This window comes from Corapipo altera, unplaced genomic scaffold, assembly GCF_003945725.1.
Source record: "Corapipo altera isolate COAL_440 unplaced genomic scaffold, ASM394572v1 0, whole genome shotgun sequence".
In the NCBI taxonomy this organism is placed as follows: domain Eukaryota; kingdom Metazoa; phylum Chordata; class Aves; order Passeriformes; family Pipridae; genus Corapipo; species Corapipo altera.
This window is the reverse complement of record NW_020884872.1, coordinates 51,953,379-51,970,407: the sequence shown is the minus strand read 5'-3', so window position 1 is coordinate 51,970,407 and position 17,029 is coordinate 51,953,379. Positions and strand designations below refer to the sequence as shown.

Here is a 17,029-nt window from a genome sequence, read left to right as displayed (position 1 = left end):
GGCAGCTGGAGACAAGCTACAAACAACAGTGCTCCAAATTAAGAAGTAATTTATGTGGAATACATCATTATTTTAACATGAAGGATACAAAGCTTTAAAGGGAAGAGGAATGACTAGCAGACTTTTAAAGATAAATAAGTCCAGAACAAAGTAATGCTATTTATGAAAGTTGATTTTTCTTTCCTGACTTATTTCTTGTAGGACACATGAGTCACACAATATAGCCAAAGGAAAAACTGCAACTGCTAACACCACATTAGTAAAGTATAAAAGGGAAAGACACTTTTCTTAGCATTTCAGCCTTGTCATTTCCAATTTTCTGCTCTTTGGACATGCTTGTATTCAAATTCTGGAACATCTATTCAGCATATCAATCCTAATTAGACAATCTGGGTCTGGAAAGGATGAGAGCTGGGTCATTTGCATAATTTAATCATAAATACTCAGTGATACATATTTCCAAATGCATTTGTACAATTATCTTTTCATCCTTGGGGCAATGGTATTAATATGATTAGGCAATATTTCTGGAAAAAACAGACAAGTATGCACTCTTTTTAACTGCAGCTTAGGGCGATATGAAAAATTAATTAATTTCTGAAGAAAATCAATTTCTGTACGTGACCACATTAGACACTGCTAAACCAAGACACAGAGTCCTTTCTCAATCAGAACATTTTATCATTCTTTTCCAAATTCTGACTGTTATACGAACATTTCAATAATAAAATTGTTAGATTATTTAAATTATCTTAATGCATAGGCATGGAAAAGTGACTATTTCTTCTTTATGTTATCCTGACAGACATGGTGTATTAAAATATGTATTGTTTGGCCAGTCAATAGGAAACCTTAGCATTTGGTCTGAACTCATCTTATGTGATCTTTTATTAATGCACATTATACCTATTGAATTCAAGGACAGCAGGAAATAATTCAGCTCTGAAAACCGCAGCTGAAAAAAACAGACCCATGCTAACCTAAAGTATTTTAAAATTACTATAAGGTCACTTCCTTGTTTGTTTTGCTGCAGAGAATTAGATAAGGTGTTCCTTCAACAGAAGCACACACATTACAAAAATGTTGTGACATATGTGGGATACAGCCAAGCACCCAGGTGGCTAATCTCATTTTTAGAAGAAAGATACTGCTTTGTATGTTAATTGGTGCAAAAAAAAAATTACATTTATGTTTTTATATGTACCATCTTTATTTCTTCTCAATCAACAGAAAAAGTAGAAATTACTGCATGCAAATGTTCGATATTCATTTAATTTGCATGAAGGTGCTTGAACAATTTTTTTATTCTAACAAGCTCATTTTTCATGCGTTTTGTCTTTCATCCTAATCTAGCATCTGTCATTCCTTTTTGAAGTTATTATCGGCCCAATTCCCTCTTGGACATGGTTGCTGGGTGACCGGTATCTTAGCACCCACTTTGACAGGAACAGATGTGAATCTGATCAAGAGATTTCCCATGAGTACCTGAAATCACAAACAACTTTCGGGAAAAACAAACAGCCTTGCTGTCACCGTCCCTCTCTCACCCCTCCTTTCCATCCCTTCCCCCATCCACCCAAAAAAGAGTACAAGAAAGTTGAGGCAGAGTTACCCAGCATCATTGAAATGCATTATTATTTGGCAGGTGAGTTCCTCGAACACCTTCTAGCCATTTCTGCCTTCAAACAGCAACTCTCAGTTTTAAGTTTTAATAACCATCCTTTGAATCCTTCCAAAGACGACTGTTCATTTCTAAGGTCACCATCTTCTAAACATTCTCACACTGAACTTGTTTTCGTCACATGAATGCTCTCATTTAAATCAATGGGATTACTCGGGTAAGCAAATTTCACATGCACACAAGCACCCACCAGTTGTTTTATAACACCTAACTCATATTTTGATTACAAATAATGTTCTTTGATTGCTCCTACACTTGGTTGCTGCTATCTGCGAAACTCCAGCTTATGAAAACTCAAGTACCAATACTGCTAACATTTAAGGACCCGCAAAATTTTAATCCTCTGAATCATCCTACCGACATGCTATAGGCAACAAGCCTTCTTTGCCTTCTCAGGCACTAATCTAAACACAGCCTTACTAAGCGAAGAGAAAGGACACAGTTGTGACCCAAAGACGGAAAATTTGATCATACATATGTAAACTTGTAAGGCTGCATGTGACTAACACCAGATAAATTTGCTTTAACATGCTGTCAAACAGCCTTTCACTTCTGCCTCTTCACTATGCTACTCTTCAGCATGTTCCCAACCCTATAGCCTCAGGGCTCTTGTCCCTACTGCTTCTGCTAGGGTTAGCAACTGCTTCCACTAAGAATCCTCTGTATCTAAAGTTTCCACAGTGCCTAATAAAATAGAGTTTCCATGAAGAATTGTAGATTTTCATCTTCATTTTCTCCAAAATCCAGAGAGGTGTGTGAGGAGAAGAAAATAAACAGAAGAAGAGGAAAGGGAAAGGAAGAGTTTAAATTTTCAAAGATCTGAATTTGTTCCTTCATTCTGAGTTGTTGTTCTATGAATCAAAAAGATAACAAAGGATTTTTTTCCTCTCTAGTTTAGATGCAAAGAAAATTTAAGACAAACATTTCAATCACAATGAAGGATGATCTTAAAGATTTCCCTTATTTACTACCAAAATCAGAAACCAGCCAAAACATTTTATTGATAAGCCAAAAGCCTTAGACTAGACTCATCTATACTTACTCTAGATACAGCAAAATTAATGCATCTTCTACCCAACTTATGAACAACAGAACTGCAAAGGAAAAGCCAAGCAAATAGGAAAAATGTTTAAGCCCCTAAATGCAAGTGGACTTCCCTACCTTCCATTAAAAATCATGTGGGAACAAAACCATTCTCTATGTCTTGGAAAAAAATGTCCCCTTCTACCCACTTAGGATATCAACATCACATAGCAGTCAAACCTGTTGATGGTATCAACAAAGCTGAATTGCTAAAAGCATAAGGCTGACTTAGAGAAAGACAAAAAAAAAAAAGAGCTTAGGCATCAATATGACCACTTCTCTGAAGTGAATTAGAAAGGGACATGATGTACACATTTATAATAAATACATAATAGTGACAAGTAATCACCATTTAGAAGACCTGCCCTTCACTCTGTCAGTCAAAGAAAGCACAAGCCCTTGATAATGGCCCTACAATGATGCCTCATAAAACAGTTTGATTATCCAGACTGGCAAAGTCATGAAAGGTTTAATACAGTCTGTATGGAAAAACATGGTATGAAAACTGGTATGAAAAACAACTAACCAGAGTAAATAAGTATCTTCTTACTTTTTGGTAACATCATTATATACCCATTTGTCCCCTACCAATCCTTTTTGCTCAAGCAAATAAAAGGAGTACAATCTTGGAACTAGCCTCCTCTGCTACATCCACATTGATGAGCAAAAAGCCTACAGCCAGGGATCATCAGCAGAGCTGTTCACTCGATCTAAAGTGTTAAGATGGTGTTAAAGGGAAAAGTATCTATACTGGACTAGTAGTATCCAAATCTGTCACTCATTCACTAGAAACAGGTAGACCTATGAAGGCACTTAATGCCAGTTTCAGTACTGAAAATACATTTCAAGGATGGGAAAGACTGACTGAGAATAGGAAAAGAAGGTGAAAGCGAAGCCTGGAAGGTTTGCAGAGTCTCTGTGGGATAGTAATTGCTGAGGCAAACTCAAGCTGAACAGAACACTCAGTTTGTTAAATAAATCAAAATGCAAGCTAATTCTAATTTTAATGTAACCCTATAAGTATATGAACTAAGGAACACTTCCCTGTCCTTAGGGCCCCCTATTTCAACTTAGCTGTCATAGTCCAACCTGGCACTACACCAGCAGGAACACTTGGACACCATAAATACCATACCACCTCACCAGAGAAAGGTAAGCACTCACCCTAGGGTATTTAGGCTTCTAGCTCAAACCAAAGTATTGAAAGAGGAAAACCATGGTAGCACCTACTCATCACTTTAATTGATTCCAAGACATGGCATGAAACAAGATTTCCCAAAACCCAAATTTTTAGTCTAATTGAGGGAAAGAGAAAGGTCATTTTGGAGGAAGGAAGAATCGAGTCTTCAGAGTCTTCTTGTAAACTGTCTCACCGGGTAACGCTTGAGCCACAGGTTTTGAACCTTGAGCCATGTCCCAAGTGAACAGCCCAATGACCCATCTGCAGAGCTGCTCTCTTTTCTATGGCCCATATGAAATGTACTGACTACAGTCACTGCCTGCTCTATTTCACATGCAGGAAAACAAAGCCTTACTTACTAAGCCCTGGGGAGAGTTCATGGTTTGAGGATTTAGCCCATACCAAACAAATTCTATAATTGAAACTTTTTATAGCTTAATTATATTGAGAAACCATTAGACATTTTAAAGAATTAGAATACTGAACTGTTAAATATTAGGCATATGACCCATACCTAATGTAAAGTAAGTTTCTAAAAATGTCCTCAGAAAAATTTAGAAGACAAACAGGTGTAGAAGAGAATTCAAATGTGACCCATAAGGCCCCAGAATCTAGAAATGAATTGGGATCAGTTCATTCTTTTCCCATGGGCTAACTTGTATAAATGTAATTCTATGGTTTCATAAAACCAGGTCAAGTTTTTGTCCCCTGAGGTCCTTGGCACTTTGAAGCATGGTAGCACTTTTTCCTGGCTACAAGTTCAGATCTGCATGCATTCTGGATTTCTGAGAGGAAGCAATTAGCCAAGCTAAAAAGATAGATCCATCCTGTTTAGAGCACACCTTCTACACAGAAAACCACTTATGGGGGTGAAACACAATTTCACAAAACAGTATTTAGAAATAGTTGACTGTATTTTTCACCTCTAAAAATTAAATAGTTTTTTCTCATTGGTTGGCACACCAAAGAGCAGATGACCTTATCACATAACAATGCTAGCAGTTTTAACTAACGACATCCTTCTCTCCTTTAATGTCAAAATGTTTTACTCATGTAGTCATACTTTGGAATACTTCTGACTACATCTATGCTTCACAATGCATTTCATAACTATTATTTTATTACCTCTTATGACATCACTGTATTTTCCTAATCTAAGAAATAAGACATGTAAAATAAGACACAAGACAAAACCACAAAAAGGATCACCAGAAGAGATGAAACCTATACTTGGCAGACCCACATTAGCACAGGCTCAGCAGCAGAGAGCTAAAGGCAATGGAGGCTCCACTCCTTCAATTTACCTGAAAGTGCTGTGTTTTAACACCACATCCCATCCACTGTGTACTAGTCTGAACTTCATTGGAATGAGGCCAGAATGATGATGGGTTGTGTCTGACCACTCAGCTGAGCAACACAGATCCATCCGTGTGGGACCACACGCCTTCTGGGTCGACTAAACAGATTCAAAGAGCAGAGGAAGGGTAACAAAGAAATTGTTCAGGGTCTTTGAGCAAACTGCCTTCTCAGTGTGTAAACCTGACATCTACAGACTATGGAGGTGGGCTGCTGCTTCTCAAGACAAATTCCACTCTTTGAGTCACTCTATTGAGATGAGATAATGCCAGAGAAGCTCTGAACAGTAAAATCTGTTGAAGGTTTTATTGATTCTTAGCCATGTCCCACCTGTTGTACCTCGAGGTGGCCTTAAGCCAATCCAACAGCTGTGGCTATACCCAAACATGTCGACTAAAAACCTTGCTGATGCCCTGCCCAGAAAATATTATGACTCCTCCCTTACATGATTTGCATGTGCGCTCCTGAAACAGATATATGCTGGTAAATTAGTATGTCTAATACATTTTTCTCATAGTTTCTCAAAAATGTATTTTATACATAGCTATACTTTAAACTGTAACTTACTGTAGCATGAGCTTCGTTTTCTATTACTGACATTTTTAACATCATATTTCAGCAGCAAACTAATTTCAAGGAGAGTCAGTAGAATCACAAGCCATCTATAATATCCAATAATGTAAGACATAATATTTTATTAGCATTTCATGTTTATTTTTTAACCTGGCCTTTAAAAGCTATGAGTATCGGCTTAAAAAAATCCCTAACAAACCAAAACCAAAACCAACCGATCCTGCTTTGAATTAGAACGACATTATGATGAAATAGACAACAGAATCATGAAACTAGCCTTTAGTGGTAGATACAGGCAGGGAAATAATAAAATACTGTGTATCACTTATGTTGTACAAACTGTTCTAATAAGCTAAGAAATAAATGTATTTTTTGAAGAAAGAAAAAGAGAACATATGACTTTTCACTTGTATCATTCCTTATTATATACTTAACACCACCTGAGATATTTTCTTCTCCCCATGTCCTTTTTTTTTTTCTTTTTTTAGCTTTTAAGTCGAAATTTAAGGAAACAAAAGACAATTGGGAAATGGTTTCACTTCCTTCCCACCAAACTACCTGTGAGTATCAGAACTAAAATGTAACAAGCGACAACTATGGTACACATCTTGGAAATGCCTTTTCCCTTCAAAAAGAGACAGGCTGCATCTGTGCTATAAAAATGAATACAAAAAATCCCAGGAGACGGCATGAAGCCACAGGTTATACCGAACTCTGATACTCATTCCTGCAAAGATTTTGTCCTAATTTCCTAAAATTAATTACTATGAAAGAATGCTCACAAAAACACTAAGATTGCATTAAATGCATGAGGCATTAAAAAATGTATCATTAATCTTTTTTATGCAACAAGTGTTAATTTATAGGACACTCAATCTAAAGCATTTTTTCAACCCTTTCAAATTGTCCCTGCAAATGCAAGAAAGTATACAGCAAGCCAGCTTCCTAGCAAAGATGTCAACTGATTCTTTTATAGCCCTTCTAAATATACATTGCACATGCTTGGTTTAAAAGATGTATGTAGGCTATTGAAGCAACAGGACTATCCACATTCTTAAAGTTATACATATAGTTTAAAACCACAGTATTTTTATTTTAATATAAATAACTAAGTCCTACAGGTGACCTTGTCCAACAAAGGAAGGTTTTTACAGCAGACCCAGGGACTAGAAACAAATTAGATGCTTCATAAAAACAGATAAGGTAAAAACCATAAAACCAATTAAATTATTAAGTTTATATTTTTACTACATTGGGAAATTAATAATTCTAAAATAATAGCTTTAGTAATGTTTTGTTTAAGAAATGCTGAAACTATCAATAAATCCTGGCTAGATTTATCACCGATAAAAATGTAATGAATTGTCTGTACTTCGATTAAAAATACAGTACTTATAACCTGAAAGCAGTTTTTTCTGTCCCATATATAAAACCATGATCTAGCACTTTTTTTTAAAAAAAAAAATCATTAGTAAGTACGAGAACAACATGAAATCAAGGTTACAAAAGATGTAATTAAATTGTAATAAAATATATATGTATATACTCCCTGTTTCCTTTATAGTTTACTTCTTATAACTGCTTTCTTTTTGATCTCTTACATTTTATGTAAGATGAAAAAGGAAAACATTTCCCAAAAGATTTAAAAATAGCTTTCAACAATTTGTAAATACAAGTATGAGAGATGACGCAAACAACAACTTTTATTCCAAATGTAAAATACGTATTACCTGTTCTCAATACAGTATCGTTAACAAGTGCTCTAGCAAGAACATTATTCAGAGTTATGAACTTCAATCACGGCATCGTAATGTTACAAATATATTTCAGCTGTCAATTGTGCTAAAGTGTGTGCAGCAGGCCCAGGTACTCTCATTCTTCCCTTTCTCCCCAGCACGATCCAATTCCAGTACGTAAGTGTTACTCTGTCAGCCGGGTAATCGGTAGGCACACCTAGTGTGCCCGCTCGTTCAGTCATACAATCGAAGGGAAAAAAATGAACATAAAAAAATACATGTCTTAACAGCTAAGGTGCATTTTTTTCAGTATATTTATTATCACACAAAATTATTATGTGAATAAGAAAACAAGTCTGAAGGCTTTGCTTGAACCCAAGTTTGTTTTGGATCAAAAGGAATTTAGGCAGAATTTAGACATTTGGCCACTTCAGAGAGTAATTCTACAAATTCTAAGGATGAATAAAAGTGCATTACTAAAACACTGTATTATTTTAATGGAAAAAGAACATACGTTTAGCGTGGCGAGGTACACTGGGAAATTTTAATTGCACCTACTCCACTGTTCCTGGACTATGGCAAACTTCAGCCTTGCAGTGCCCATAAAATACCACTGTTTGATATTTTTAACAAAAATATATTTGTTTTTCATACTGAAATAACTTTCTTCTTCACAAGGAAGATGCAAATTATGCAGGATGCAAAGAAAATGTCTACAGTAAATCAGTTTTGGAGAGAACAGGGTATCTTGAAACAGAATAATCAACAGAAAGTTATATTAAGTGTTACCCACTGGAGTATTCTCAGAAGTACACAGTAAAAACTTTGGACTATTTTATTATATCAAAATCATAATTTACGAATAGCAACAAAAAAGGCTTACACTATTTCAGAAAATGTCTCATTATTCCTAATAAACTGTTTGGATACACACAATTTACAAGATCCTTCCATTCAATTCTGCAAACTGTATTGTATATATTAATCCATCTGCCCCAGGAGGATGTTGACCCTAAATGTAATTATCACAAAACATTGTTTAAAGCAACGTGAACTAAAATACGTTTTGTGATCCATTTCCTCGATCACAACTCATGCAAGCAGTTTCATTCGTGGTGGTGAATGCATCCTGAACTGTCACTCAGGGTCCTTTTGGTCCAATATCCCATTTCCAAAAGAGACCTATGGAAATTCACAGAAGGGAATGCACGTATTCAGTATTTACAGCGTTATCCTTTCCCAGTGTAGTTTCCCAGCTTATTGCTATCAGTGATTTAGAGTGAAGAATTCCAGATTGGAATGTAACTGGATGATCAAATGCTGATCCTTCCTCTCAAGAAATTCAGTGACAGCATTTTTCTACTTTATGCTACGGAAAATATACTACTATCCTTTTTCCTTTTCTTCTCTAAAAAAAAAGAGAAGTTTAAAACTGTTCACAGTTATTCACAGTCAATGCTAAGATTCCATATTTAATAGATTACACTTCAATATTCTACAATGCCTATGAAATGAAACATCAGCACTTGTTAGGAGATGCTCCCAGCTGAGCATCGTATCAGATAAGTAAGTAGAACATAATGCGTTAAGGATAAAGTTACTCCTCGAAGCAACCTGGATATTATCATTTCAAGTCACAAACATACTTTGATTCTAAATATAAAGATTTTCAGCTTATGTTTCAGGATTTTTGAAAATAATTTAAATGATAATGGAAAAAGAAAAATTCTTCCTTAATTCACACTGGAAAAATTATCTATATATCAATTAAGTCTCTGGGTCATAATAGCTTTTTGCAGATGACTCTTCAGCTCTATAATTTAAATACGTATTTAGGCAACTAAAAATTTACTGTCAATTCCTATTATGTCAGTCCACATTATGGCGCTGTTACAGCATGCACATTTAAAGATTATTGAAAAAATTACTGTTCGTGTGCAGTATATAATTTGCAAAAGGTTAATCACTATTTTAAAACAATGAATGGAATTAACTCATAATGCAAAGCAGATGCCCCAAACGTTATTTTTAAAACAAAACATATTTAACTTATAAAAGAACAAAGAGGATCTAAATAGAGTCCTGTTGCTTAAAACCAGACAGGCATCGTGGTTGTTTCAGACTCTTGGTTCACTGGCTCACACAATTTAGACAAAACTTGGTAGTTTCTGATTAATCTCTCTGCTATCCTGCAGCCAGTAATGAATTTTTACAGCTAAACTTGTAAAGCTCCTCCATGACTAGGCAACACTGACAATGGTGAAAGAGATTTACCTGTACCAGACCAGCAGAGATTGCAGTAACAATTTAATATATCAATTACACAGTTCAAAAGGAAAATATTAAAATTCCTTCCAGTGTATGAAAATTCTCTGCTTCGTATGCAATTCAGTTTAGATGATGAATCGCAGAGATAGGCAAAAAACAGCCGCCTGGAATGATCTAGTAACAGGCAAAAACAGAAGAAATACTGGAAGGCAGTGAAACAAAATTAGCATTTCCAAAAAACATTCAGAACACACTCCAGATTACAAAATATTAAGCAAGTAGTAAATAAGAATACTTTAAGTGCATTTTAGTTTATGGTGCTGAGGAGTAGCAGAGAAGAAGCCCCAGGTGGGAGCAGCAGGCCCCTGAGTGCAGCTCCTAGGGGCACAGTGTGGGACACTTGCTCCAGTGCCCAGGGCAGGGGCTCAGCACCCCCAGGGCGAGGGGCATGTGGCTGCAGAAAGAGAGTGGAACCCTGAGACTGAACCCAGCATTTGAACAGAGATGGCAGTGGTCTATGGAAATAAAAAAGCTATTCATATAACCCATTCTTGCAAGTAAAGTTGATACAAAATTGACAATAAAACTGGACTTTTTATATAAACTACATCTGCCAGTAAAAGATTTCTCAAAAAAAGAAAAAAAAAACACCACAAAACTTTATCAATCTTCATAGCTAGAAGATTAAGAAGGAATTAATCAAATTAAATACTTGAGGAAGATCAGGTGAAGCAATCAGGAAAAAAAATGTCCCGCTGCCCATCACTAGCAGGCCCTCACCTCCCTGCACGGGAACAGCACCGGCAGCGCTTCCCGGGAACAGCACTGGCAGCGCTTCACAACAGGCAGCCAGCGTTCACGGGAGAGAAGTGTTCCCTTCTTCAAGTATCCAATACCGTGCCAGGGACTAAGTATCAGATTAAAGGGATAAGTAGTTCTATTCTGTTGTAATAAGTACGGTCCAAGGATCCCAGCTTTTAAATTACAATATTTACCAATAAATACATACAATCAGAGGGATATTAAAGTACTGTTATTATGAGCAACTGCAGTCTTTTATTTTTTTTAAGTCAGAAGAAACCACTTTCAAACCTTTTACTCCTTCTATATAGTGACTACAATTTATCCTCTGGCCTTCCAGAAGTCATCTTTGCTTGTAAAGCCTTCCATATTTCTCCTGATTATGTTTTAATAATCTGTGGCAAGAAGGAAGGTCATCAATATAAACCACAGGTACAGTATATTTGATGCTCCTTTCAGCAGCACCTGCTGACCTGTTCATTTAAAGTATCTATGATCTGTACTAACCTGAGTGAGACACTCCTTTAATTAATACAAAGAAAAAAAGCTATGCAAGTATGCAGTATTCAGTAAACAAGGACATGCTAGGTCCACATAATTCGAGAGAAGCAGAAGCTAGCAAAGAAGGGCTGAATAACTGCCCTGTAAGACACGCTTTGAAGAGAATTGTTTCATGTCAGCATCTTTCCCCTTTATACTCAAAAATCAATTAGGTTGATTTCCAAAATTTGTAAATACCTTCCAAAGAGTGCAAATAATTCCTCACTTTACGTATGAATGTCAATGAACTCATTCAAAATCATCTTCAAATGTCAGAAAAGATTAACATATCCTGGCCACAGGAGGGGGGTCAGAAGAAAGCACAGGCTTTCAGCCTTTACTCATGTGGGCATGATCCAAAGCCAGCCTAAGTCTATGGGAAAACTCCACGAAGGGACCCAGCATGGCAAAATTCCACAAGTGCTCAAAACACAAGAGACCGGAAACAATCTGGGATCAATAGCTTCCAGGTCATTAATCCTAGGCAGGTGACATCCAGTGCAGAGTTTGCTCCTCTCTTTCACCCACACATTCAAGAAACATGACCCGATTGGCATCTAGTAGCTTTAAATATTTTCCATGTTTTGCCTTTATCCTTCCCCTATTTGTTTGGCATATGGCTTTCTAGCATCCCATTAATGTCAAACCATTTAATCGGAATTTAAGCTAAATGCACAGTTTGCTATTTCCTGGATTTCTGTTTGGCGGCCAGTGCTTTTTATGAGGAAAATAAAAGCAAAGGTCAGTACGACCAGAAAAGAAAAGTCATCTTCCATAACGGAAGCTTATTTTTCCAGTGAACTGATACACAAGCCTAATTTAGAAAAAGGTCCTTCAGTATCATGTTATTATTAGTAGTATCACAAATAAACACAGAAACCAATTCACTTTACAGACCTACACATTAAGCATTCAATAGAAAATCCCTTGGTGTTTTATTGATTTTTGTTTTATTGATTTTTTTTAAATAGCAATATCACAGTTAAAATGTATCATTTTGCTGAAACATGTCTAAAACTTTTCCATCTCAAAATAAGTTATTACAAATTATTTCCACAGCAACTGGCAACTAACGATTCAATCCATTTAAAGAACAACAAAGTAATGGCTTTATTTGGATGCCTTTTTTGATTAAATAACATATTAACCTTGATGAAGCTTTCCAAAAACGGATTAGCATACTTGAGTGCATCAGCTGATTATGAGACAAATATAACACCGATAAGATGCTGGTTCGAAATTTTTGAATCTGATGAGTATAACAGTTTAGCCGCTAGGATGGAGTTGGCTCTTACAGCTTCCATCTCAACCGCAAAGTGTCCACCCAGGATACAAAAAGACATCACCCAACTAAAGTATGCAGTAACTGAGAGTCTGGAAAGGTCGCTTAAATCACTAAACTGCATAGATCAAAATATTCTGCATATTTACTGTAACGTCAGAAATAATTAAAAATCATTTGTAAGGAAAGAAGAATCAGAATGCAATGTCTTAGAGGGGAAATCCAGAAAGCAAATATAGATTTATCTTTCAATGACATCATCCATTTTGACAAAAACTCACTGACCCACTTTGCTTTATTCGTCTATACTGTAATAATACATTTCCTATACCTATTGTATATAATTTCCATTAATTTATTTGCTTAATGGACGTATAAATAAGTCTGCTACAATTACACTTTTTAAGGGTCAAATCCTATTCACTTCTGAACCACTACTGTAATTTCTACTACACTGGATGATAACACAGCAGACCTCAGGAGCAGCTGAAACACAGCCGATTCTGTGCTGTTGACATAATCAAGCCATGTTACAACCAGGCTGCCAAACCCTTTTATAACCCTGCCAAGTCCAGGAATTGGTGTCCCCATACTGCCCCCACCAAGAAAAAAAAAAGTTTCTCTATTTCTTAATTCTACATGTTCAAATTAAAATTCACACAGTATTACTGTGGCAAAGTAAAAGTTCCATGAGTTTATTTTAAGGACCACCTTGGAACTCTTGCAGAGTTGTTACAAGTTACAAGCCACACGCACACACACATCCCCCCCAAAAAAACCCAAACCAAAGATCGTCTAAGCGTAGCTATTAATATTCATGTTGATTCCACATGAAACAACAGCACAGTTACCCGAGCAGCTACAGTTATGTCAGCGCTTGGAAGTTATTCCAGGCTGTTTTGTCCTGGTGCCCTGAATATTCAGGAACTTCAACAATCCATCTAGCGACAGTCACCGCAGAGTAAGTGCTCTGCTTCGCCTGGCTCAATGCTAATGACTCTCAGGCACCCTCCGCTGAATCGGGAAGGGGGGGGAGGAGGAGATGTCACACCCCCCGCCATCGGGGACGGGACGGGCAGGAGCACGGCATCGCGTGGGGTGAATTCCCCGCGTGTTGGCTATTGCTGCACCTTGAAATCTTACAATAGGAAAGTGAAACGAGCCCGGTCTGTTTGTTTGCGTATACTGAAAATAGCACCGGGACTTTGTCCACGACGTCCTCCGTGGGAAGTTCCCGAGGCCCCTCCAGCGCGGCAGAGCCAGAGCCCCCCGCCCCCGCCCGAGGCAGGGCGAGCCCCCGGGAACTGGAGCCGCTTCCGACCGCTCTGATCTCGGGGTCACGGCAGTTATGCGATCCCTTCTCCTTATCGAGGAGATTCAGCCCTGTAACCTAGATTGAGAGATAACAGCCCTACGCTTTCGCCCTCCGTTGCAAAGGCGGCTGCTATTGCATCAGGAATTTCCTCTTTTGCCAGTTCCTTCTCGCCCCTCCGATACCCCTCTCCGGCTGTGGCAAGTTTGGGGCTCACCTCCCCTCCGCGGTTCCCCCCCGGCCCGCGGGGTGCGCGGGTGCCCCCGCACCGCCCGCAGCGCTGCACCCCGCCCCCGGAGCCGTTCCCGCCACCGCGCCCGCGTTACTCTGCGCGGCGGCAGGATCCAGCCTGGCCAAACCCCTGCCGCGCTCCCGCTGCCCCCGTCGCCTCCTCCCCGGCTGGCGGGTACCGGGAGCTGCTCGCACCTGCTCCTCGGGGACCGACACCATCACCCCACCCCCACCCCCCCCGCCGAGGGAGCAGCCCAGCCCGGCCGCCTGGCACCTCTCCCCACTACCCCACAGCAAAGCCGCCGCCCCCTCCTCCTCCTCCTCCTCGCTGTCTTCCCGCCCTCCCTCCACCTCCCCCGTTCGCCATGTGGCAACTGCCCCACAGCCTTATACAAAAAGTGCACGTGCCCCCTCGGATGTGTGACAGCAGCTGATGGCCAAGTGGCCTCCACCGCCCCGGACCGGGCCCGACGCCCGGGAGGCAGCTACGCACCCCATCCCAGTTAACGCGACACCCGAGTGCCTGTGTCGCCGTCCCCCCGCTCCCCGCCCACTCCCGTGCACCCTTCGGGCGGTTTTTTCCCAGAGCTGCCCGCTTTAAAGATACATCCAGGGATAGCTTGAGCAGCGGGGTCGCTCAGAAAGCACTTTTTGGCCCTGCTGCTCCCTCCCCACCCTCGCCGGCCCTCCGCTCCCGCGATGCGCTGCCCCCGGCACGCCTCGGACGGGAGGGAGAGAAGAGGACAATGACAGGGCAACACTTGCAGGGCGCAGCGGGAGGGGGGCACAAACACCCCTTCTCCTTCCCCCTCACTCGCTCCGTCCCACCAAGAAGGAGCGCCGCCGGATGCGGAGAAGGCCGGCCGGGCGCGGGGGCAGCGCGGGAGGCGGCAGCGGGGAGCGGCGCAGCGCCCGCCCGGACCGCACCGCGCGGGGGTGGGACGGGGGCGGCGGCGGGGGGGGGGACGACCCGGCGGGGCGCGCGTGTGCCTTGCGGCTCTTACCTGGCGTTGGTGCAGTCGTTGTAGAGGGTCTCGAAATCCTTCCTGGAGATGAGTTTGCAGCGGTTGACCCCGGGCTGGATGGCCCCCAGCCCCCTCAGGATGCGGACCTGCTCCACGTTGCAGACCACGGGCGTGATCTCCAGCCGCTTCAGCTTGGTGTAGACCGTATGCAAGCCCCCCACCAAGTGCTTCAGGAAGAGGTCGAAAGCCTGGGGCAGGCAGATGAGCTCGCAGCCCTCCACGGTGAAGGAGGCCACTTTGGCCCCCCTCAGATCCACCATCTTGCACTCGTTATTCTGGGGGGTGTTCTCCACCGGGGATGGGGTCGAGTACACGGGCTTGCCGGGCAGGCTGCCGGCCGCGCTGGCCGCGCTGGCATTGGGAGTGGAGGTGCCGCCGCTGCCGCCACCGCTGCTGCTGCCGCCGCCGCCGGTGCCCAGGCTGGGGCTGCCGCCGCCGCTGCCGCCGCCGCTGCCGTTACCGCCGCCGCCGCTGGTGGTGGAGGTGACTGTGGCCGCCGCCGCCGCCGCTGCCGCCGCTGCGATGGGCTCCGGCCGGAATAGGTTTGTCCCCGAAGCGGCCGGCGGGGGAGCGATGGACGGAGACGGAGAGGAGGTGGCCGCCGACGAGGTGGCCGACGAGGAGGTGGTGGTGGTGGTGGTGCAGGCGGCAGAAGTTGAGACCGGAGGCTGAGGGGGGACCAGCTGGGTCGGAGGGATCAAAGCAGCCGGTACGGCCATGGTCACATATACGGCGGAGGGGGCTGGGGGAGGGGGAAAAGTTCCCACACACGCACGCAGGGGAAAGGGGGAAAATTTAAAAAAAAAAAATGTATAAAAAAAAAAAAGGAGGAAAGGAGAGAAGGGAGGAGGGGGGAGAAGAAGGGGGGGATAACCCCGGATCAGGTGCTGCGGCGAGCGAGAGAGCAGGGGGCAGAGTGAAAGAGAGAACGCACAAAGTGTCCCGCAAGTGGGGACGGAGGAGGAGGAGGAGGAGGAGAAGTCCGCTCCGGGCGGCGGGGCTGGGGCCGAGGGGAGGGGGAGGGCAGTTTCTTTTTGTGGTCCTTGCTCTAGCACCACGTTAAAGACGAAGGTGAAAAGGAGGAGGTTTGAAGGACTTCGGTTCTCTCTGGCAAGTACATTGATCAAAGATTGAGAGGGGAATGACAGAGAGAAAATGAGCTGGGAAGTGCTGGCTGCTGCTGCCGCCGCCGCCGCTCGCTCGCTCGCTGGACGAGTTGTTGTTGTCACACGGTGCGGAGGGGAGGAGCTCCGGCAACTTGAAATACCCTTTGAAGCAGCAAAAGGCTCACTCAGTAGTATTAACCCAAATTACCCAACCAGGAACCCGGAGCAGGAAAACAGGGAGAGAGACGGAGAGAAGTCTCTCTCTCTCCCCCCCCCCCCCCCCTTCAGGAACCGTTAGATTACATGTTTCATATTTCACCCCACCAGAGATGAGATGTCATTTTCCCAGCCCCTTTCAACAGCCGCTTGTCAACACAGTTTGTGGAGAAACACGAGCGTCTCCAGCGTTCCCCCAAAGCCAGGCGGGAGCGGGGGAGCCGAGGCGCGGGGCGGGCGCTGGGCACCGCACACCTTGCCGGGGCAGCCAAAAGCAGAAAACTCCGGACGGGTCTGTTGCTCTTGCTGCTGTTCTTGCTCTCCCGGGACCACAGACGCTCCTCCCGGCGGCGTGGGAGTTGCTGCCGAGGGTCCCCTTTGTTGCGCGGGCGGCGGCGGCGGCTGCGCGGGGCGCGCACGGGCAGCCCCAGGCGGCAGCATCCGCAGAGGACTTTCCTGCGGCGGCCCTGGATCGGAGGGGACAGGGCACTACGGGTCAGGCCGCCGAGACGGCCTGCGGCGGCACACAAGTAACTTAGGAGACGGGAAAACGGGCGGCCCCGGGAAAGACGGCGGCCCGCGCAGGTACCGCCGCGCAACAGGTGTCGGCGGCGCGCAAACCCCGCGCAGCGGCGGCCG

At 42.6% G+C, this 17,029-nt stretch overlaps 1 protein-coding gene across 8 annotated transcripts in view; it reads right to left on the bottom strand.

The window, feature by feature from the left end:
* Nucleotides 1-16,104, bottom strand: part of DACH1 (dachshund family transcription factor 1) — a 356,604-nt gene extending 340,500 nt beyond the window's left edge. For all 8 annotated transcript variants that reach the window (XM_027647038.1, XM_027647015.1, XM_027647020.1 and 5 more), the window contains exon 1: nucleotides 15,048-16,104. In XM_027647038.1, the coding sequence (XP_027502839.1) occupies nucleotides 15,048-15,787 (740 nt within the window). In that variant the 5' untranslated portion in view covers nucleotides 15,788-16,104. The remainder of the gene's footprint in view (nucleotides 1-15,047) is intronic.
* Between the last annotated feature and the right edge of the window lie 925 nt (nucleotides 16,105-17,029).